Source organism: Cyprinodon tularosa, unplaced genomic scaffold, assembly GCF_016077235.1.
Source record: "Cyprinodon tularosa strain WSP-4 unplaced genomic scaffold, ASM1607723v1 ctg954, whole genome shotgun sequence".
Classification (NCBI taxonomy): Eukaryota; Metazoa; Chordata; class Actinopteri; order Cyprinodontiformes; family Cyprinodontidae; genus Cyprinodon; species Cyprinodon tularosa.
The window spans coordinates 78,252-101,032 of record NW_024039734.1 but is presented as its reverse complement, the minus strand read 5'-3'; the positions used below and the strand labels follow the sequence as shown (position 1 = coordinate 101,032).

The window sequence follows — 22,781 nt, the reverse complement described above, 5'->3', positions numbered from 1 at the left end:
GCAGCAGTCCTACAAACTGACACATCAGGCAGACCATTTGGAGGGCTATTTTGTGGCTTGCCAGAACCGATAATATGTCACTAATTAAAGATTATTTTGACATCTCTAATACACTGAACATACCTTCTGGTCTGATTTCTCTTGAACAGGAAAAAGGCTTTGATCGGGTGGAGCACCGATGTCATTGGAAAACTTCGAAGGCTTTTCTCTTTTCTCAGGTTTAATTTTCATGATTAAAACCCTCTTTGGTGACTTTGAAAGTGTGTTGATGATCACTTATGATTTAAGCGCTTCTTTTATTTGTAAAGAGGTACCTGCCAAGGTTGTGCAATGTCAGGAATGTTGTATTCTTTAAGTATTTTAAGAACTTTATTATGTCAATTAGAAATAATTACAAGGCATAAAACTAAATGGAATTAATTTACCTTTTCAACTCTTTGCATCTACTGAAATTATTGTTGCTTTTGAAAGAATAATACAATGTTCTTACATTAACAGAAGTTATTAAATTGTTAAGTCGAATTTCTTCATCTAAAGTTAATTGGAGTAAGAGTAAAGCTTTGTTAGTAAGTAGCCAAACGGGGGACTTAAATTACCTGATAAATTAAAGATGTTTTCAATTGTTGAAAATATTTGGGTGTTTGTTTGAGAGATCACATGGAGGTTATTAAAAATCGGGAAGGTTTTAGGGTAGGTTGAGGAAATGGATTCCACTTTTACAAGGAATGTTCTAAAGAGGTCATGCATTCACTTTTTATAAATATTGTACTCATGTTGCTTCATCTTAATGGCATTGTTTATTTGTTTTGGAAAAATTTGTGAAAATTGTTAGGACTCCTGTCTGTGTGGTCTGTGTTTTTGTGTGTTTGTCTTCCTTCCTCCACCAGGCGGCGCCTGGCTCTGATTCTCCTCCTCACACACCTGCAAGGGGTTACCTCGTTAACAGAGTGTTCTTTAGCTGCTGACTGCCACTACTTCGACGCCAGAGTGTTTGCCAGTTTGGGGTACTCTAGCCAAGCTGAGTTTTGCTGAGTCAAACTGAGTTTTTGTCCACCTGAGTCTTAACATTTTTTTTTGTCTTTGCCTCTCGGCAGGAAATCATCCGGCAAACTGGATTTTTCGGACCTTCTTTCCCTGGAAGGATCAACTGAGCTTTAAACTGAGCTGATGAAACAAACCTGAGGTTTGGATCCACTTTTCCCAGAGGAAACATTTGAGCTTCACACTGAGCAAGGGATTCATCTGCACAACAGACCATTCAATTACCGCAGGAAATCTGAGTGGCAGTCAGTCGCTCTCCGTTCATCTACTAGCAACCGCATTCTGGGTAACCCTGTTCTGCCCTCCACCGTATGAGAGAAACACCGGAACACATTCCTCACCTACGGGAGTCTAAGGCTACGTTCACACTGCAGGCCTTAATGCTCAATTCCGATTTTTTTTTTGTGAAATCGGATTTTTTTGCATGTCCGTTCACACTTCCAAGTATATGCGACTTGTATGTGATCTACTGTGTGAACTGAAAGCGTTCAACCGAAGTGTCCCGCATGCGCACTCGAGGACGCGATGACGTCACATGTAGCAAGCGTCCTCAGTGTTTGCGGAAGTAAACATGACTCGTAATACCGCAGCGTATATTGCGTTCTTTAAGTTCTTCTCCAACAGGAGCAGGCACATTACGAACGAAATCTTTTTAAGAAGATCAAAACGAAAGAGAGCCAGATTTCTTGCAATGGCGTTTTGTGGGGCAGTAATAGCAACGTCCATACAGAGCTCTCACTGAGCTCTCTATTGACTGCTCTCTGTGTTATCTTCCGCCATGGTTGTTAGTTTTTCCCACCTCCGCTTAGTAGGACGCAGATTAGTAACGTTTAGTAACATTTGTCAAGTATCAATGACGTGTAGGTCGGATGAATGCGACCTGGCCGTACAGACACAGGTCGCATTTGAAAAGATCAGATACGTATCGGATTCAGGACCACATATCCAAGTGGCCTGGGTCGCATTTGAAAAAATCCGATCTGTGTCGTTCAGACTGTCATAAAAAGATCAGATCCAGGTCACATATGGGCAAAAAAATCGGAATTGGGTCACTTCAGGCTGCAGTGTGAACGTAGCCTAAGAGTCAACCTAATCTCTGGAGACGTTCAGAGCAACACTGGAATCTCCACCAAACTTATCAATAAACCTGTTAAACTTTTTAATCCTTGTCTCTCTGGACTGGTTAATCTGCATGTGGGTCTGAGATCTTGATAAAATCATGACAAAAATAAAGACTATTATTCTTATAATAGGGTGGTGGGGGGTCAGATTGTATCTGGTCCATCAGAGCTCTTTGTTTTTCCCCAAAAAACAATGAGGGAAAGGTTTGAATTATTCAGAAAGTACATAAACGGCATTCAGGTTACAGTTTGTTGTACTGGGATCTAAATGTTTTGTGGGTGGCACCTTACTGCGCTGAAACCTGTGCAGGCTATGACGCAAATCTTGGTTAACAGAAATATTCACATTTATTGTTTAAATGTATTAAATATACACATTTTTACAGCATTGGTAAACATAATGAATGTTTGTGTTTGACCTCCTGCACACCATAATAAAACAAAACAAAAAAACCCATCTCTTTCCATTTTCATACATTTTTAAAAAATCTCCAAGGAGCCGCAAGGGGAGCGTTACAGAGCTGCATGTGGCTCATGGAGCTACGGTTGCTGACCCCTGCACTAGAGTAGTCTGTTATTGGAGCACCAAGCTTTTAAGCACCATCTAGGCCAATCCTCCAAAGCACATTTCAAGTCACGTGCAAATAAAAGATCCACCTGTCATTCTCATGTGGTGTTTGAGTCTTTTCTTTAAACACTCTGTGTATACAAAATTACAATAAAGTTTGTCTAAGTCTAGTTGTGTATTGATTTTCTTTTTTGCCATTTGAATCATGGTGAGTGTGCTTCTTTTGAATGACTTTCAGGGCTGAACTGTATATCCTTGAATCTTCCCCTCTGTTCAATGATGGAGCTTTTTTGCTATTAACAAACATAATTTCCTTCATTCCTCTTTAAAACCATCTGTCTTCTTTGTCCAAAATCTGAAAATGTTGATCATCAAAAGTGCGTCCTGTCTTCTAGGGTTGTATGCGTGCAGCTGAAAGTTGCCCATAGGTAATGGCTCTCTTGTGCTGCGTCCTGAGTGTAGTTTTTGTTTCTTCAATGTAAGTGCAGAAAGGTTCACAGTTACATTTTCTGTTCAGTGTGTTGTCCAACTGAACACAAAGGTATTTATACTCATCTAACAGCTGCACTTATTTCTCTATGATGATTGTAGCTTTTAAATTGTTCCCATCTTTTTGTTCAACTTTAGGATCAGATTAATTTTTCTACATCACACCACAGAGCTTTTCACCAGCTCCCTGTACTCAGCTTTTGTTAAACTTAGATTAACCCGACAACTGCAGAGTCACACAAATATTTATGCAAATAACTGGTCTCTTGTGCTAGAAGTCAGACGTGTAGCGTAAAAAATAAAGGCTGATTTATACTCAGAAACGTTTGTGTGTGTGTCGCATTGAAAGCAAATGTGCCCCCGCCCCTTCCGCAGACACTCTGCTGCACCTCTCCAAAATTGTAGGAGACAGCAGACAGAAGGCCGCTCTGCACTATGCATATCTCCTGTTTGGTACCCTACCAGCCTTGTTTTGTTTGTATGACCGCCATTCTGGAAAGCGACTCTTGAAGTTGGACCAGCTAGAAGAGCGAGGTGCGTGAGAACGCTCTGACCCTTTTTCCACCTGGATCCCCGCTCCTTTTCACCCTTCTGTCTCTCCATTGTTGCACAAACTTGCCCCCACTGCCTCACCCTCTCTTCCGAATCTAGACCCACATCTAGTTCTTTATTGTCCCTCTTGCATTGTGGCGTGGAATAACATAGCGCAGAGCACGCTTCAATACTGGGCATAAATCAAAAATATCTGCGACAAGCTCAGTGCGACACACACTGCTGCGAGAGAATAACCAGACCTTAACATTGAGAGTACTGTCCCCTGTGGTGCACCTACAGTATGTTGCTGACTACCTGAATATACATTTGAACTTTCAGTCTCACAAACTTTGGTCCGTTTCTCAGGTATTCTTTGATCCAGGTGACTGTTAAGGCCTCCTCTTTAGTCTCTTGGAGTTTTCATCTTTATGTGCCTCTAAAGGTTCAGGTCTGAATCCATCGCAACATCCAGATTAGGGGCCTGATCAGTGGTTTCTAGCTGAGTTAACTGTGGCTGAAACAATCATATAAATTAATTAAACAATTACATTTATGTTTCCTTTCTGAGCAGCTAAAATAAACAAAGCTACAAGCTGATGAACCATAGAACAGGTTTTCCAGGCGGAGTGTTGTTTATAATCTGTCCACTTTGTTGACTGTGCTGTACAGAGCACATGCTTCCTCAGAGGCATCATGATTTCCTGGGCTGTGAAGGAACAAAGATGATTTTTAAAGATAAAACGCTATCATTAACATCTTAAAAGCTGAAATCACTGAAACTGAATCAAGTAGAAGAATAAAAGCCATTCTGAACTCACCTAGGGGTCTTCTTGACCATGACCACTGAATACTCCACTTCCTCCTCCTCCTTATGTTTAGGTGTTTTGGGTTCAGCTGGAATAAAGTTCGAATAGACAGGTTCCTCTTGTTTCTTAGAGAAATGCACACTAGCATAGCAAAGGTCATCTTGATCTGTAGAATTTCCAAGATCAGCAGTTGGTGGAGTCTCCCGCTTTCGGCCAGGATTTTGCTGAATAGTACAGATACAGCAATAATAAGAGCAAAGTAATGCTGATTATGTTATGAAGACATTTCAAGATTTGATATTGTTAGTTGAATCTCTATGTTCTGCTCTCTCTGCTTTTTCTCATAGCAGCTTTGCCTCGTCTGTTCCTGTTTAGCTGTGACTCCATCCTGGAGAGAAATATCAGCTGTGCTGCTGCCATCAACACCTTTGTTTACAGGTGTTGGAAATTGGCCTGTTTTTTCAGTGTAGTCCTGTTTCTCTGCCTGGATGTGCTCTCTTCATCCTCTGACATTGCTTGCCACCATCAGTGTGTGAGTGTGTGTGTGAATGGGTGAATGAATGTAGTGTAAAGCGCTTTGGTCAAGTCTCCTAACTTGAATAAAGGCGCTATATAAGTACATGCCATTTACCATTTGACATTGCCGCCTTTTGAAGTTGCTTTTGTATCTCTGCTTCTGTCTCCTTGAACCCCAGTCAGCCTCAGCAGATGGCCGCTCACACTGAGCCTGGTTCTGCTGGAGGTTTCTTCATGTTAAAAGGGAGTTATTCCTCTCCACTGTCGCTACAAGCATGCTTAGTGTGAGGGATTGCATTCGAGAAAATGAGTCGATGCAATCAACTGGTTTTCCTTAGACAGAAAACTGAATCAATCTGACTGGATGATCTGGTGAACTATAAAGTGCCTTGAGATGACATGTGTTGTGAATTGGCGCTATAGAAAGAAACTGAATTGAATTGAATATTAATTCAAACCCCATAACTTCCAGAAAGAACCAGAGCCTCTCACTATCTGATAAACTAACTGAGGATTGATCTATGATGAGGAAAGAGCGTACTAACACCATAGCCCTTTGTCCCATTATGTCTCGGGCTCTGTCTGATCTCAGAGGCTGGCCTCGATGCCATTTTTTTCCTATAATTATAAGAAAGAGAAAAAGAAATAAGCAAAACAAAGAATTACATTATATCTTACAAAGATTTTAAGCAGCTTCAAAGAAGTAAAAATTAGTTACTTACCTAAAAATGATAAAGGCAGACACAAACAAACTGACCAGAAGTAAAAAGGTGATGGATCCAGCAATAGCAGATGTAGATGAACCTGATATAGAAGACATAAAACAAACATAAACTAAATCCCTAAAATAGTCACAGAAATAGAGAAACGCTGAAGAATTACATGCTGGTTGACAGAAAAGAGCCACACAGGAAAGAAAATCAAACAAGGTTTATTAATAAAACACAATTAAAGAAACATACAAATTAAAAGGCTTCAACCACTTTGTAATGGAAGAAAAAGCAATACCTTAGATTATAAGTTTCTTATCTTTGTATCCCTGTCAGATTCACATGAATCAAAGAAGAAAAATATATATTGCATTCCACCAAAAATCTCTATTTTCATAATTTTGTTGTTTGTCATTTTTTGTCTAAATTTTATAGAAGTATTTTAAGAAAGTTATGTAGGCACCTATAGTCTACAATTTAGCCTTGAATTTCTGCTTTCATACAGAAGAATGAAAATGTATTTACTTTTAATCCACTTTGCTTCACTGCTTGTTTTGAAATAGTTTTATTTAAGGAAACTTAAGGAATCACTATGCTATGAAGTTATATAAACTGGCTTCAAAATTAGGAAAAAGAGATGATGTCACCATGATTGACTGTACCCTATGTTCAGGTACAAGAGTGGAAACTAAATGTCTCAATTTGAGCCAGACTGTGCCGCATTTTTCACTTCTGTCCCCCTGTCCCACAAATAACAAAAAAGTCATGCATTTCACTGTATCAAATAAAAAAGGTTCGATAAAAATATTTAGACATTAACCTAATGTTAGGTTTATTTAATGATGATTATAAAATTAATGTGTGTGCATATGAAACATTGAAGAAACGAGATGCTTCACTCTGTCTTGTGATTCAGTCAGTGCACTGCAAAAACAATCCAGAAATAAGTAAAAAATGGCTTAAATTAAGTATATTTAGCCTTAATTTGAGCAGGTAAATAAGATGATTTGCCAATGGAATGAGTATTTTCACTCTTAAAATAAGATAGTTAGATAATATTTACTTGAAATAAGACGATAAAATAGTTTTTTCTTATTTTAAAAGGAAATTGTCTTGTTCCATTGGCAAAGTGTCTTACTTATCTCCTCAAATCAAGGAAAAACACACTTATTTTAAGAAAAAATAACTTATTGAGATTTATATTTTTTGCAGTTTGGAGCATTCTGTCTTATGACCTGATCAATTTTCCTGTCAGAAGAATACTGTTTTTTACCCACCACATGTGTTATGATCTGTTAATAAAAAGGCTCTGCAGAGGAGGTCTGGGAGAGAGGGTTAGTGAGTTGGGTGTAGCTCTTTCTCCTTCTGCAGAAGCTGTTGAAAATCCCTTTCTGTGTGAACTCAGTTCCTCTTTTACGAACCTACATTTTTTAACCTAACACCTACCGGTAAATATAAAAAAGTCTTTAACACAGAACTGAGCCAGTGTTTGTTATGGTCTTAAACAGAACAGGTAAAGGATTTTAATACAAAATATAATGGAACGGCATTTAAAGAAAGGAAAATGTAGCCACAATAAAAATTGTGGAACAGTTTATAACTGGGTGATTTGAGTGAAAGGTGATTCTAGAGCCTGTTTTGTGGAGTTTGCCGAAGTTATTTTTCAATTCCTATAAGAGGAGCACAATGTTAACCAACAATGTGGCACTAAAATGTAAAAGAAATAATTTTTAGATCTGGTCATCCCACTAGTTTTGAGAGATTATAATTACCCATGCAGAGAGTTGAAGTTAAGCAATGTTGGGTCACAAGTTTCTAGTTCTCCTTGGTTACTCTTACCCAACCATGCGACTTTTTCTCCTAGAACCCCTGATCAGCTGTCAGCTACATTAATAACTCAGCTTTAAGAAATCTCATAATAGATATAGCCCAGCAGGTTATATTATTTTGTTAAAGGGATAATTAAAGTAATTCTTAAACTAGAGGGTATTAAACATGAATAGGTGGTTAGAAAAGTGCTTAAAAGACATTTAGGTGGTTCTTGATTCAAAGCTTTACTAGTAGTTCCAAGAATTATCAAAAGTATAATGGGGGGCAGATCTGGCTCCTTTCCTGTGGAAACAGCTATCAGTTTTGTCCGTGATGCAGACATTCTGTTTACTTTTAAGGGTAGGCTTAAAATTTTCCTTCTTGATAATGTTTATAGTTGTATATAGTGGCTCAGGTTATCATAAGCTATCTCTATAGTTATGCTGCTATAGGCCTAGACTATGGAGGACATAGGGACCCCTTTTCATCTTTCTGCTTCATTCCATCTCTATTCCCCCCTTCTGCAGAATTTGTTAGTTCAACCTCTAATGTTCTGCTCTCCCTGCTTTTTCTCATAGTAGCTTCATCTGGTCTGTATCTGTTTGGCCGTGACTCCATCCTGGAAAGGAATATCAGCCATGCTGCTGCCATCAACACCTTTGTTTTATTGATGTTGGAGCTTGGCCTGTTTTTCACTGTAGCCCTGTTTCTCTGACTTTGACTAACTGGGTGCGCTCTCTTTCATCCTCTGACATGTCTCCTTGAACCCCAGTCGGCCTCAGCAGATGGCCGCTCACATTGAGTTTGGTTCTGCTGGAGGTTTCTTCCTGTTAGAAGGGAGTTTTTCCTCTCCATTGTCGCTACGAACATGCTTGGTGTGAGGGATTGCCTTCAAGTCAGTGAGTCGATGCAATCAACTGGTTTTCCTTAGAAAACTTTGAATCAGTTTAATTGTATGATCTGGTTTAATTGTCTCTGTAAAGTGCCTTGAGATGACAGGTGTTGTGAATTGGCGCTATGTTAATAAATTGAATTGAAACCTACAATCGTAAACCAAGTTCAGCTTTGTGTATCTAGTACAGTGGTTGACCAGCCAAAGCATGCAATCTACTGTTAAAATCAGTGTCATTAATCGAGCCGAACCAGGAGCATGATCCATACCGTCAGCTCACTTTGCTCTCGTGCAACCAGAAGTACATCTGTTTTGCCCTTCATTCTACTTTTTTTGTATTTTACCAATTTTGTTCTCTCCCTTAGTGCAATACAATGTGTAAAAGGTTAATAATTGATAAAAAAAAATTTAATTAATAAATATATATTCTGTTTTATATAGGATCCTAGGATATTTTGGGTTGCTAAATTTTTCAGCTTTTGATTTATTCTTAAATGTAGTTCTTTTCACATCTCTCTGCCTGCTCAAACTTATCTCTCCCTCACTCATCGCTTGCTTACATTTTTCTTACTTTTTACCTTCTTATCTCTTAGCCAAAGTGACAGGAAGTTAGACAAAATTCTTTTTCATTCAAAGATTATCTCGTTGTACTACTTTTAAAAAATTTTGATCACATAGCAGAGAAAGACACGCCAGTGCAAAATGACACAGCAGAGAGGCTGGCTGTCTTGGAAATGAAGATGAACCGATTGGAAGACAATGTGGAAGTAAATGCTGGTCATGGAAATGATAGGACCTTTCCAATGCCAACCCTGCCTGTGTCTCAAAAAACTGCTATAACCCCACCAGTGGTTTAAACAGCAACCTATCCAAACAACAAATAACTAATGAAACTGACAAACAAGGTGCTTCTAATGACAATAACCAGACTAACAGCCCCAGCTGGGAAACGCTTGGAGCCAAGCCAAAGAACAAACAATCCAATCCAGACCTCAAAAACCATCTGACAGAATGAACGCCACATTTAGATAACAAAACCTGGCCAAGACTTAGGAGAGACATATCTTCCACCCGAGAATCAGCAGGTGCAAAAAGCCATTGGGTCCCAAGATCACGGGGATTATGGGGATTCCCCAAAAACCGATGATTGGCCCTTTACAGCGTCAAGGAACCCTGATTGGTAGAGAAAGAGTCGCCCACAAGAATTTGTTACTCTCTGCTAACTTCTTACCCTTTGAGAGGGATGAGAACCATAAATCTGTACACTCAGACAGGGATGCTGTTAGACATGGAAGTTGTTGATGTCCTGATATGATGGCAGAAGACAGTGATGATGTTAGGTTTATTCAGTGATGATTAAAAAATGAATGTGTGCTTATGAAACATTTTTGCGAGGGGATGCTCCACTCCTGTCTCATGATCCAGTCAGGAGACCATCCTGCCTTGTCATTCTTATGGAGCATTCTGTCTTCATGAACTGATCAATTGTTCTGTCAGAACAATACTCTGTTTGTAACCATGCGTCATGTTCTGTTAATAAACGCTCTGCAGAGGACGGCCAGGGGGAGACGGTATGGTTGAGTCTGGGGTTCAACTGTCTCTCCTTCCTGCAGGAATAGTATCTAAAATTCGTGTATTTCACTTCTTCTTAAGAAAAAAACCTATTCATGACCCAGACAGATGACCATACCATGACCAGACCATAGCAGACTGGCATTAATGATGTCCATTCATAGGATGATAGCTGGGTTGACCAGGCGTCTATTTGCAGACATCCCACCCAGTCCAGTCAGTCACTCGATCACTGTCTAAGATGTAGCCAACTCAACAGTTGACAATGTAGAAGACCAAGGCCACTGCCCAGACATTTTGCCCCTAGACATGGATGTGGCTCCTCCCAGTTCTATCCGCCCAGACTTGTCACCTCTTGAGGAAGTCCTCACAGACTTAACACTTCCTGTTGACAATCCCCCAGACATTACTGGCCCTGTGACAGCTGTCCTGAATAGTCATTGTCCAGAAACAGTCATTCTGGGCTCCTCACCTCAGCTTGTTTGCATACTGCCTAACCATCTTCTTGTTAGGGATCCCAGGTCCATCGGGCCCCCAGACCTCTTATTTGTCAGATGAAAAACCACACAATAGGTAAGGCTTCTGTGTCCCCTGTGTCGGTTAGTTTATTTATTCAGTTCTTCTCTTGTGCACTTCCGGTTTAAGTAACAGAGTTATAAGAGTGTTAACCATGGACGAACTTTAGTAGTACTTTTGAGGTTAGGGGAACATTTAAGAGGTTTAACAGGCACCTTTGAGTCTGTGTTTAGTTGAGTGATGGGTTGATGTGGCATCATGAAACATTTTGACACATTGCCAAACTGTATTTAATATCCCAACATGCAGCCTATATGGCAGAATAAACTGACCAGGTACAATAATATAATTTTAAGTAATTGTATGTTATATTGTATTGTTTCATATCTTAGTTTAAATTGAGATATGCATTTATCATCACTAGAGAGTATCATCTTTATGATCAAGGATAAAATAATACTTTGGTTTAACCAGAAGCCACGTTTAAGACATTTGTGCAAAAAATCTGATTTCTGTCTACAGTGAATATATTTATAGTAATTCATCAACACTAACTTACTTGAAACCATGATATGTTGTAGGGTGGAGTTATGCTGCCCCTTGCTGTTTCTGGCCTCACAGTAATAATTTCCACCATGTTCATATCTGATGTCAACAATGGTCAGCATTGGTCCATCTGCTGCTGATAAAGCTGTGTTCTCTTTGTACCAGGCATACGTAGCTGCTGGGTTAGCATCACTGCTGCAGGTCAGATTCACTGAACCTCCCACCACTATCTCACCAGGAGGATTCACAGAGACAGAGGGGAGCCTTGGTGGATCTGCAGGACAATAAATCACATTTATTCAACTTTTAATCATGCAGACATATTTGTTAGAGGAGTGTTGGTAAATATGTGCAATTATTCTGTTTGTGACGCATTTTAAAAACTGGAATTCTTGATTGCATACACAATGCTATTCAGCATCAGCTAGTTTACCTTAGATAGAAAACTTTGAATCCATCTGACTGTATGATCTGGATGAATTTGCTCTGTAAAGTGCCTTGAGGTGTCATGTGTTGTGAATTTGTGCTATATAAATAAACTTAAATGAATTGAACTGAATACCACTTGGTACAACAACTTTATGACAAGGGCGCTTTTAAAGAAGTCCCTTAAGATTTTATTCAACATTTCTGCTTCTTTTTCCTCAGATTTAATCAGGATACATTTATTAATAATGCAAGTTTGGTTTCTCTTTAATTTTTTTGTCAACAGAATGGAACACATTTTATCACAGTAGCTATTGTGTACTCACACTCCACATTTATGTGAACAGATGAAGAGTTGATCCATCCATATTTATTCTCAGCTCTACAATAGTAGGTCCCGCTGTCCGCAGACCTAACAGCTGGGAAGTGAAACACACCTCCATGTCGTACAGGCATCATTAGGTTGTCTTTGTACCAACTGTAAGAAGGTTCTGGGTTAGCATCACTGCTGCAGGTCAGAGTCAATGAATTAAGTTCCACGACTTCCTTGTGACTCGTTGACACAACAAAAGGCTTTGGGGCATCTATAAAAAAACATAAAAAGGAGAGAAATTTCTGAAAATGTGTCAAGAAGATGGTCTCATTTACTTGATATAGACTGTTACAAATACCCAGAGTACTAGAACCTCTTCTTTACCAGAGAAAGTCAGTTATAATTAAATGAAATCCTGGTTTTCATACGAGCTGCAATCCGAACACCAAAGGAATCTGAACTAAAAACTAGATAAGAGATTTTAAGCTTGAATAAATCCCAGTCATGATTGAGAGACCATCTGGGTTTAACAGATTTAAATGATTGTTAAACCAGCTGTATTACTTACATTTCACATCAACATTTAGGTTATTAGATCTTTTCCCCAGCTGGTTCTCAGCTTCACAGTAGTATTCACCAGAGTCAGGCGATTGGATTTTATTCAGGAGAAGCTCTGAAGCTCGACTTAGAAGTTGAAGGGTTGAAGTTTGAGTCTTCTTGTACCAAGTGTAGTTTGCTGGTGGATTAGCTTCACTGCTGCACCTCAGAGTCACTGAGCTGCCTTCAAATATGTCAGCAGAGGGATCAGCTGAGAGAGAAGGAGAAACTGGAGCATCTGGAGGAGATGGAAACAGCAGGCTATGTTATATTATTGTGGAAAATCCTTTATTATCCAGGGCAGAGGTCTTAAAGAGGGGGTCCGTGACCCCTAGGGGGTCCACGGAGGTACTGCATAGGGCAGGCATGCCCAAAGTCGGTCCTCGAGGGCCGCTGTCCTGCAGGTTTTAGAGGTTTCTCTGCTTTAGCAGAGAGTAGTTTTAGTTAGTAGAGTTAGTTTTTATATTTCCCCCTGCATTTTTTTCCATTAATTGAAATGTTGACATAAATTCAACACACTGTAGTAAACAGATAAATGGAGGCAGAGGATGTCTTTCAGTCATCAATGCACACATTCAGTTTTCTCGGTTTTTATTTGTTGCCCTCTGCTGCCCTCTTGTGTTCTCATTTTTCCCTAGCTCCTTTTCTGTTCTGTTCTATGCACACCTGTTCCCAATCTGCTCATTAGTTCTCTCTTTGTCTCAGTCTCCCTTAAATACCTTCTCTGTTCAGTTCTTCCTAGCTGGGTCCTCATCAAACATGCACTAACTCCTTCTCTCTGAGCCTTCCTCCTTTGATAGTGATTCCCCTGATGTCTCTTTGGTTTCTGGTACGTTTTGATTTTTGGATTCCTGGTTTCCTGTTTAATTGAACTCTGTTTCCTATCTGGATATTTAGATTACCTGCCTGTTTTCAGTAAACTCATTGTTAAATCCACAAGAAATTCACCTCTGCCTCCCTGCCTCTGCTTTTGGCTCAACTAACCATAACCAAATCCTGACACCAGGAATCAGAATCAGAAATACTTTAATAATCCCAGGACCGAATTACTTTTGTTACATTACTCCTTATATAATATGACCATTGGCCTGGAAAACATTGAAGACCCCTGATCCAGGGTGAAACAAGTCCTGCACTAGTTTACTTTTAGAGCAACATAACACCACTGAATATGCCTGCTTCACATTGCAAGATTTTAACATTTCTGCTGATGCTGTACTTGCTAAACTGGTGAGTTGTTAGTTAACAAATCCTTTTTGATAGACTTCCTGTCACATTTAACAGGCTGCATCTTTGAGCTAGAAGAACACCACATGCTAGGATACGAGGCCAAGACAGTCCTTGAGATCTCTAGGATTGTCTCATTAGATTACCTTTAGGGCATCTGGGAAGGAGAAAATCATGGCAAAGATCAGCAATATTATCTCACCATGTGAAGGAGGTATTGGAGACGTAGTAAACGCAATCGGACACAATAGAAGAGAGCTCATTTATAAACTCATTTATAACTGAAGAAACTTTAAAAATGAGGAACAAGGAAGACAGAAACTGGGGAACAAATAGCTGGAGCAGGCCAATGAAGACAGACGGAGCAATGGAGACAAGAGCACAGGAGGAAAAACATGGAGGGCTACTGAGAAAAGAGATATCTGTCTATGAAAATGAATCTGACTAGCTTTGAAGTGCTGGAGAGGTGACAGAGGGAAACCAGAACCGGGTAAAACTAATCACCGAATGCAGGGTAGCATAAGGGAGAAGCGGAGAGAAAATGACTACGATATGAAAGAACAAAAATAGATTCAAACAGAATACAAACACATCCTGCTAACCCAGATGCTACAGACTATAAAGATAAGCATGAGTTATTTCCTTTTACCAATGACAAGATGTCTACTATTAAACCTAAAGTACTATGCTAAGAATGAATTGAAAATACTTCTAAGGATAAAATGTTATCCTATGGATGTCAGAGAGATTGACTGTTCTAAGAAATATTTACAAAGAGTCTGAATTTAATTCACTAATTCCTCCTGTTGTTACAACAGAAAAAGTCACTTTGGTTGATTAGTTTTTCTGTCCTTGGAGTCAACTCACACACTTCTGGAGCTCTTTGTTCCGCATTTCTCCATAAAGCACAGGAGATTCTGTCTGTAGCGCTAATTAAGTCTGTGTACGTTGATTCTTTTTGATAAGAAATTTTCTGTCCGTTCATGAACCAGATGTAATGACTGCCAGCTGGACTGCAGCTGCTGCGACACCTCAGCTCTGCATATACTGAGTCCTGGTTGGCTGATATTCTGACCACTTGAACCTGAAGAGCTAGAATATGACATAAAGAAACACATCAGTTATTAACCATATTATCTCATGATGAATAGCTAATAAACAGTAGGAAGGGGTAATATGTTCAACAATAGCTACCTATAACAGTCAGAGTTGTTCCATGGAAATCACTTCCCCAACTAACATAATTTGTTCTGAAGATGAATCGATATTCTCCTGAATCACTTTCTCTTAAGTTACTAATTATCAGGGTGGACTTTCCTCTTGTGTCAGTGACCTTCACACGACCCGCATACTGAGGGTCTTGTTCAATGTTCTCTGGTTCTGAGTGATCCCTCCTCTCACTGCGTCCAGAACGGAACCAGAATTTGGATGAGACAGAATCTGAAGAGTAATAACTGGAACGAATGCTCACAGATGAACCTTTGGCTGCACAGATTCTTCCATCACTGTAAATCACTTTATTGCAGTAGCTGCCCTGAACACCTGGAAGACCAGATTTCTTTTAGATATTTTGATTCAGAACTTTTACAAATGTAATTTTTGACAATAAATTAGACTCTGATGAAAATATGAAGAAAATCCAAATTATGATATAAAAATAAAATAAAAAACTGAAATCTCAGAAGAGGCAATGAAAAGTGATTAAACTGTTTAAGATAAAGATGTTGAAATAAACTCACATAATAAAGGAGCAGGGAAATCCTCATGTCCTTTAATAGCGCAGGATATGCTGTCTTTAGAGCCAAAATCTTTTGAAAACGTAGATTTATCCTGGCCGATCTTCTGTCCATTTTCGTACCAAACATATGTAGATTGGGAGGGTAAAACACAAGAGCTGGAACACTTCACTGTTTTAGAGGAATATGAATATCCGCTTGGGAAAGAAACAGTTAAATGTGGGTCTGTGGGGAGAAAATTAGAATTTTTGATAAACACCACAATGATATCTATTATATTATTGTTTAATGTTTAATAATGCAAACCTGTGACAGACAATTCAATTCCTGGTTCACCAGTATAGCTTCCGCCTGATAGGTTGGTAATAAACCTAAACTTGTAAACAGCTGAGTCGCTTTCTTTCAGGTCTGTAATCCTCAAAGTGCAGCTCTTCTTCCACCAATCACAGCTGTTTGTCACACGCCCTTCATACTCCTCCTGTGTCTCCAAACTGACAAAATAATTTCCAGTAAACCAAAATTTTTCTATCACGTTGGTGGATGGGTGTCTATACTCGCATTTCATTTCCACCGTTGATCCTTTTAAGGCACAGATAAACCTGCGAGAAGGGCTGTAAGTCACTCCCCAGTCATTATTACTCTGAACCTCTGTAACACAGAAAAAAACATGTTGAGGGAAATGAAACAGTATTGTCTATTTTAGCATCATTCTCTATAAAAAAAATAGAAACTGGTAAAGTAATAATTTGAGTTTATTTGGGGCTGTAAATTTTGTGTTGTTCCCATTTCTTAATAAACAAAGAAAATCTCCTTTTTTCTTTTAACCTTTTTTTTAAAAAGTGTTACATATCAGAAGTAGATGCAACATAACTCCCACAGCAGAGAGGAAACACAAGATATAATTCATAGAAACAATTAACATTTCAATCTAACAGACTAAGGTAAAGGATCTTTTTTTATTACTAAACATAGACTCATATTTAAATACCACAAAGTTAAACCCACAAGGTCTGATGTGCTTGGATGGTCTGCAAGCAGCTGAGGAACATAGAACTGAAACCTCAGCAGAAATTACCGACAATGAGGCAATTTAAGGCCTAAATTCAAATAGATAGAATATCATTTACATATATTCTTTTAAGAAGTACATTCAGTCCAAGAATTAAGCAAGATTGCTTTGAACAAAAGGGTTCAGTTTTAAATTACAGTTTATTATCCACTGAAAACCTCAGAAAAAAACATCAATAACCACTTGCTTACTATTCAGTCCAGGGTAATTATACACAACACATACAGACAATTCATACGCATCAGCCTGACATATCGGTAAAAAGTTTCTATCTAAGGAAAAACCAGCAGATTGTATCTAGAGATTGACTTTGCAGGATTTACTGAGCAGGCAGAGACGGTAGACTTTTACTTGCATTTTGTCATTCACTCTGCAGCAATCCCTCACACTGAACAGGAAAAACTCCTCTAATAGGATGGAAACAGTTAACTAGAGTTAACCTTTGGCCTACCTTATCTTGAGTTTGCTCTGAATGAAAGGTATAGGATTTTTCCAGGCCATACTCAAACCAAATGGCAGACTTCTTCTCAAACTTATAAAGACAACATAATCAAAATCCTCCACTTGCACAACTAACACCAATTTAAGGTCTTTGCTCATTTTATCCAGAGTCATGAGAAATCTTTTGTGGGAAAAAAAATTTGCTCCCCAATTTAGCATCAATGAACAGAGTTATATTTGCATTTTCATCAAGAGTGCTCAGCAGACAAAACGACTTCCTTCACAAATATTGATTGATTGGTTGATTGATTGATTGATTGATTGATTGATTGATTGATTGATTGATTGATTGATTGACATTATTGATCTCACTGTGGAGAAAGTTAGTTTCAGTCCCTTTGTCTACCTTCTCCCCACCGTCAGTAAAAAATAATAACTGCACTGTTAATTCTAGCAGCAGAATAAATGTTTTTACAACTCACAGCTTCTCAGACCACCAAATTCTAAACCTGTACTTTAGTAGTAGAGCTAGAAGGTATGATTTTAAAACCAAGGCGCCAAGTAGGTTTAGAGAAATCAATTCTCGGTTTTGCAAACTACTAGCAAATCGCTGGTTACTACGATCCAAAAATAACCAATTTCCTTTAACTCCATGTATACAATCTAATCTAAGAATAATACCCAGAAAAGACTTCAGAGATTGAAAAGGCTAATTTAAGAGAATCTCAGTTTTGAAGTCCACTCACACTCAGTGTTAAAAAAGGAAGTTGATTTTTTTATTTTTGAAAGGTCATTCATTAACTCAGTAATAATCCAACTATACATTCATCTCAGCCATTTATTGAACAGATTGAACAATTGAACAAGCCATCCTTTTTATGGAGGACCTAGAGAGTCACTGAAAAAGAAACCTGCCATTTCAAATTTTATATCTAAATCCTTCAATTTGAATTCCAGTTTGCAAAGCATTTTCTGATTGCACATTTTGAATATATATTTATTATAGAGAAATTCTAAATTGTATCTATTAAGTTCATTCCTTAATCCATTTCATTGTCAAATACGTCTTGAAATTGAATTCCCAATTAATTTACAATTTCTGTTAAACTATCTCATTGGTTAGAGTGCCACTCATTGTTAACAACAAAAAATTCATAATGTAAATTCTTTAAAACAGGTTCATCGATCTGTGCACTGTGCCCTCCTCATCAAATGCAAGTAAATTAATTCAAAAATATAATAGAAGCAAAATAAAAGCAAAATAAAGGCAAATGAAGATAAAAGCATGATTAATGCAGATAGTAAAGCAAACCAAACAGTTGAACTCCAACCTTAAACTAATACCTCAGTTAACAGTTTAACTTTAACTGTCAGAAATCTAGTTTGTGCGGTCTGTTTTGTGTCTGTCTCTCCCTCCACCAACAGGTGGCGCCCTGTCATTGTTGGTCCTCCCTGCACACCTGCAGCTCTTTGGATCATTATCTGGAGAAGTACTTAAGCAGTGGACTGTCACTACCTCGACGCCAGAGTGTTTGCCAGTTTTGGGTACTCTAGCCACGCTTAGATTGGCTGAGTCTAACCTGAGTCTTTGTTTCACTGAGTCAAACTGAGTCTTTGTCTCTCTGAGCTTTAACCTTGTTTTTTGTCTTTGCAGGAAGTCACCCTGCAAACTGGATGTTGGGCCTTATCCCCTGGAAGGATCGTTTGAGCTTCATATTGAGCAGGGGATGCAAACTGGATGCTAGGGCCTTCTTCCCCTGAAAGGATTGTTTGAGCTTCACACTGAGCGGGGGATAAATCTCCGCATGTACCGTTCAAGTTCTCCTGGAAATCTAATTGACAGTCCGCTCCATTGCTCCTCCGGGTCCAAAGAATATTTCTCTGTCCACTCTTCTATGTGTCCCCTCTTCTCTGAATCAACCCACACTTACTGGACTCAAAGTGAGAGAAGAAACCCCCCCAAACGTGAGTCCCTCACTAGCATTATCTTTACGGCAGCCAAGATTCCCACGGTCCCTGAACTAATCTTTGTCATATCCTCTCCAGACTTCCTACTTCCTGTTCACCAGTTCTTTTGAGTTCCAGATTACCCCCTTCTACCTTTTCCTCAATAAACCAGTTAAACCTTTGCCTTGCTCTCTGAGTGGTTCTCTGCATCTTTGGGTCAGATCTTTAAACACATCATGACATCAACAGTCAAAGGCAGCTCTAAACAAACAGGTTTTGAGCTCTGACTTTAAAGAACTCAGGCTTTCAGCTCTTTTCCAGTCTTCTGGGAGTTTGTTACAAATAAGTGGAGCAGAGGAACTAAATGCTGCTTTTCCATGTTTAGTTCTAGTTCTGGGTGGACAGAGTAGGCTGGAACTAGAAGACCTGAGTGGTCTGGGAGGTAGATACACTGAATACAGATCTGTTATGGGTTGAGGTGCTGATCTATTCAGTCGGGGGTTTTTAACTTTTAATATCCAGAGAGCCACTATGCCCCGAGTCTAGCAAAATAAGTCGATCAGAGCCGCAAAGGCAACTTACTTGATAGCAACCAAGGACCCTGAATGAATGGGGAGGTTCGGAAATGGCTAACAGCTTTCAACTCAGCTTTCAAGTCTGGTGATAAAGTGGCACTGAGAGCAGTGCATGCCAACTTAAACCTTGCCATCAGATAAAATCCAGGATCCCTACGATGATGCCAGCAACAACAGGAGGACACATCCTCCCCACCAGTAAATGCAGCAAACACTGACTTCCTAAATGAACTAAACAACTTCTTTGGAAGGTTTGAGGCACTAAAAGGCACTCAAGCAGTGAAAGCCGTTTCCAACCATGGGGAGGAGGCACTCAACCTGGAAACCTCTGAGGAGAGTCAGAGGAAAGGCCCCAGGCTAGGTACACATACCTGGGCAGGTGTACAAGGACTGTGCAGATCAACTGGCTGGTGTCCTCACAGACATTGTCAACACCTTGCTGCACCAAGCCATAGTGCCACCATTGTTAAAGTCTGCCACCATCATCCTTGTCCCAAAAAAGCCTTAATTTCACCTCACTCAATGACTACCTCAATGCCTGTAGCACTGATTCCTATCATGATGAGGTGCTTCGAAAGGCGGATTAAAAGTAAAGAACATATCGTCTCAAAGAACACATCATCTCCAGTCTCCCCGCAACATTAGACCCGTTCCAGTTTGCCTACCAATAAAACCGCTCTACTGAAGATGCCGTCTCCTCTGCTCTCCACCTGAGCCTGGCACACCTGGAGGACAAGAACACCCACATGCTGTTCCTGGACTTCAGTTCAGCGTTCAACACCATCATCCCACAGCATCTGATGGGCAAACTTTAACAGCTGGGCTTCAATAAACCCCTCTGCAACTGACTGTAATACTTCCTCACAAATGAACCTCAGTCAATCCAGGTTGGACATCATCCTAAACACAGGCTCCCCTCAGGGCTGCGTCCTGAGCCCCCTGCTGTTCACCCTGATGACAGACAACTGCGTCCCCAGGTTCACCGCCAATCACATTGTGAAATTTGCAGACGACAACACGGTGGTGGGTCTCATCAGAGACGACAACGACCGGGACTACAGAGAGGAGGTGGAGCAGCTGGTGGACTGGTGCAAAGATAACAGCCTGATCGTGAACGTGGAGAAGACGAAGGAGACCATCATCGATTTCAGGAAGAACCGGCCTAACCACGCTCCAATGCTAATCAACAGCTGAGCTGTAGAGGTGGTCAGCAGCACCAAATTCCTTGGGTTGTACATCAAAGACAACCTGACCTGGATTGTAAACACAACCTCACAGGTCAAAAGAGCGCAAAAGTGCTTGTACTTCCTGCAGAGGATGAGGAGAGCCCACAGCTTCTTCCCCATCGCCATCAGGCAGCTGAACTGTTAGGAAAACTCTAAATCATGACAGCTGAATGTTGAAAAAAAAAATTTAAAAAAAGGAAAAAAACTCAAAAAAGCTAAATGTTGAAAACGAAATGTAAATCATATCACAGTCTCTGCATCACACTAACCATATCAATGCGGGTTTTTTTTGCACCATATTTTCATTTTTATCCCAATGTTTACATTTGATCACTGCTGCATGTTAAGAAATGGAAATGTCATGAGAGCTGCATAAAGCAAAACTTTGTTTCTTATACACTCTGTGCCTGGATGATCTGGGTTCTGTAAAGTGGTTTCAGATGACATGCATTGAGGTGCTGAAACATTCAGGGGTTTTTAGACAAACAAAAGGATTTTAAAGTCTATCAACCTCACCCATCTATGTCTTTGTGGACCTATTTTTATGAAGGAATTAACAGTGATGTACGACTAAATATTCCCTAAAAGCAGCAGAACATATCTCCAAATATCTTGGTGTGTTGAGGCATTGAGAGATTTTATTTACTGGATGTAAGAACATGATTCCAGATACTGAATAACAGCCTAAAACCATAATCTTCCCTCCACCAAACCTTATTGGCCAGAAAGTCAGACAGAGAGGCAACATTCACCAGGCCAGAGAACATATCACCACTCCTCCAGCAATGTTCTTTACACAGCTGCATTCAACAATCTGCAATGCACTTTGTGCAGTTTAGAGGTCTCTACTCTTTGTTGACCTCTGTGCCGCGTCACTATGGGCCTCGGAACCTTCTAACCACACACTATATTTCATGCTGCCACTATGTTGTAACTGAGTAGCCGCGGTTTCTGATCAATCCTACTTTATTATACCAGTTAAAATTGAATGACGAATATTTAATCAGAAAGTTTAGATTTTACCGTCTCATTTGGAACAATTTTTGCTGATTAAATTAGTCAAATGTATATATTGTACCTGTGAGAACATAGGCATGATTCACCAATAAACAGTTACCATCAATGGTACTAAAAATGTATCATGTTTCTTCTTGTAGTAAATAAAATATTTGCAAAATAGCAGATCATTTATAAAGGTTTTTAAAATTTCTTTCATGTAGAGTGTGAAATAACACAAGTAATGTTTTAAATACTTTAACGCATGAACATTTCTTACAATATAAATATTATTCAACTTTCATTTTAAAGCCTCCGGATTCTTACCGGTACTTGTTTTAATTATCTGATAGTACTCTGAAAATCACACACTAGCTGTAGACATCTCAGCTTTCTTTACTGTAAAAGCTTTAAAATACATTCGAATAAAAAGTAGAAACACAGTACCTGCACAGAGGAGGAAAATAACAAAAAGATTTGCTGCTGCAGACAAACTCATAGCGACTTTTCTCATCTTTCACTTGATCTCATACAGTTGATGCTACTTCCTGGATGATGTTATGACTTTCTTCACAGCAGACAGAAGCTGTTGTTAGTTCCTCTTTGCCTTATTGTTATGCATGAACTGAGGCATTACAGTAATTCCCCGAAGAAGAAAAAGAAAGAAATGATTCCTGCACATGTTGTCTTCAAAAAGACTTCTTTAAATAGACTGTATGGAAACTGTTCTTACGTAACAATGGTCTGATCCAGTACTGGTATTAGTTCAGAAAATATAATTGATGGATAGGAAAATTCAGTTCCAATCCATATCAACATGTCATGCCAGTGTTTTAAAAGGTTTGCTAAAAAGTCTTCGTAGTCTGCTCTGCCGCTAGGTTGCTGCTAATAATGGTATAAATTTCTTGATCGGAGGTAAGTCTCATGAGACGTGCTGCACCCACCCTCCATTCAGGAAATTAATCAACGGTTGGTGGCCAACCTGCAGCAGAAGCACTGTGGCTAACCAGCTGTAAACCGCCACATTTCTGGTCTGTGATAACATTTTCCACCAGAGATAAACCAATACATCGGCAGCACCAGATTCTGTTTACATGTGTGCGGGCAA

General features: G+C 39.4%; 1 protein-coding gene across 1 annotated transcript in view; it reads right to left on the bottom strand.

Annotated features, from left to right (window-relative positions):
* The window catches only part of LOC119776756 (hemicentin-1-like), a 58,624-nt gene extending 37,827 nt beyond the window's left edge, over nt 1–20,797 (bottom strand). The window contains exons 1-8 of the mRNA XM_038275345.1: nt 20,705–20,797; nt 20,117–20,176; nt 18,592–18,686; nt 15,423–15,616; nt 12,428–12,694; nt 11,873–12,130; nt 11,134–11,394; nt 4,572–4,647 (exon numbers count right to left, since the gene is read on the bottom strand). Of these exons, the coding sequence (XP_038131273.1) occupies nt 4,572–4,647; nt 11,134–11,394; nt 11,873–12,130; nt 12,428–12,694; nt 15,423–15,616; nt 18,592–18,686; nt 20,117–20,176; nt 20,705–20,797 (1,304 nt within the window). The remainder of the gene's footprint in view (nt 1–4,571; nt 4,648–11,133; nt 11,395–11,872; nt 12,131–12,427; nt 12,695–15,422; nt 15,617–18,591; nt 18,687–20,116; nt 20,177–20,704) is intronic.
* Nucleotides 20,798–22,781: the final 1,984 nt, after the last annotated feature.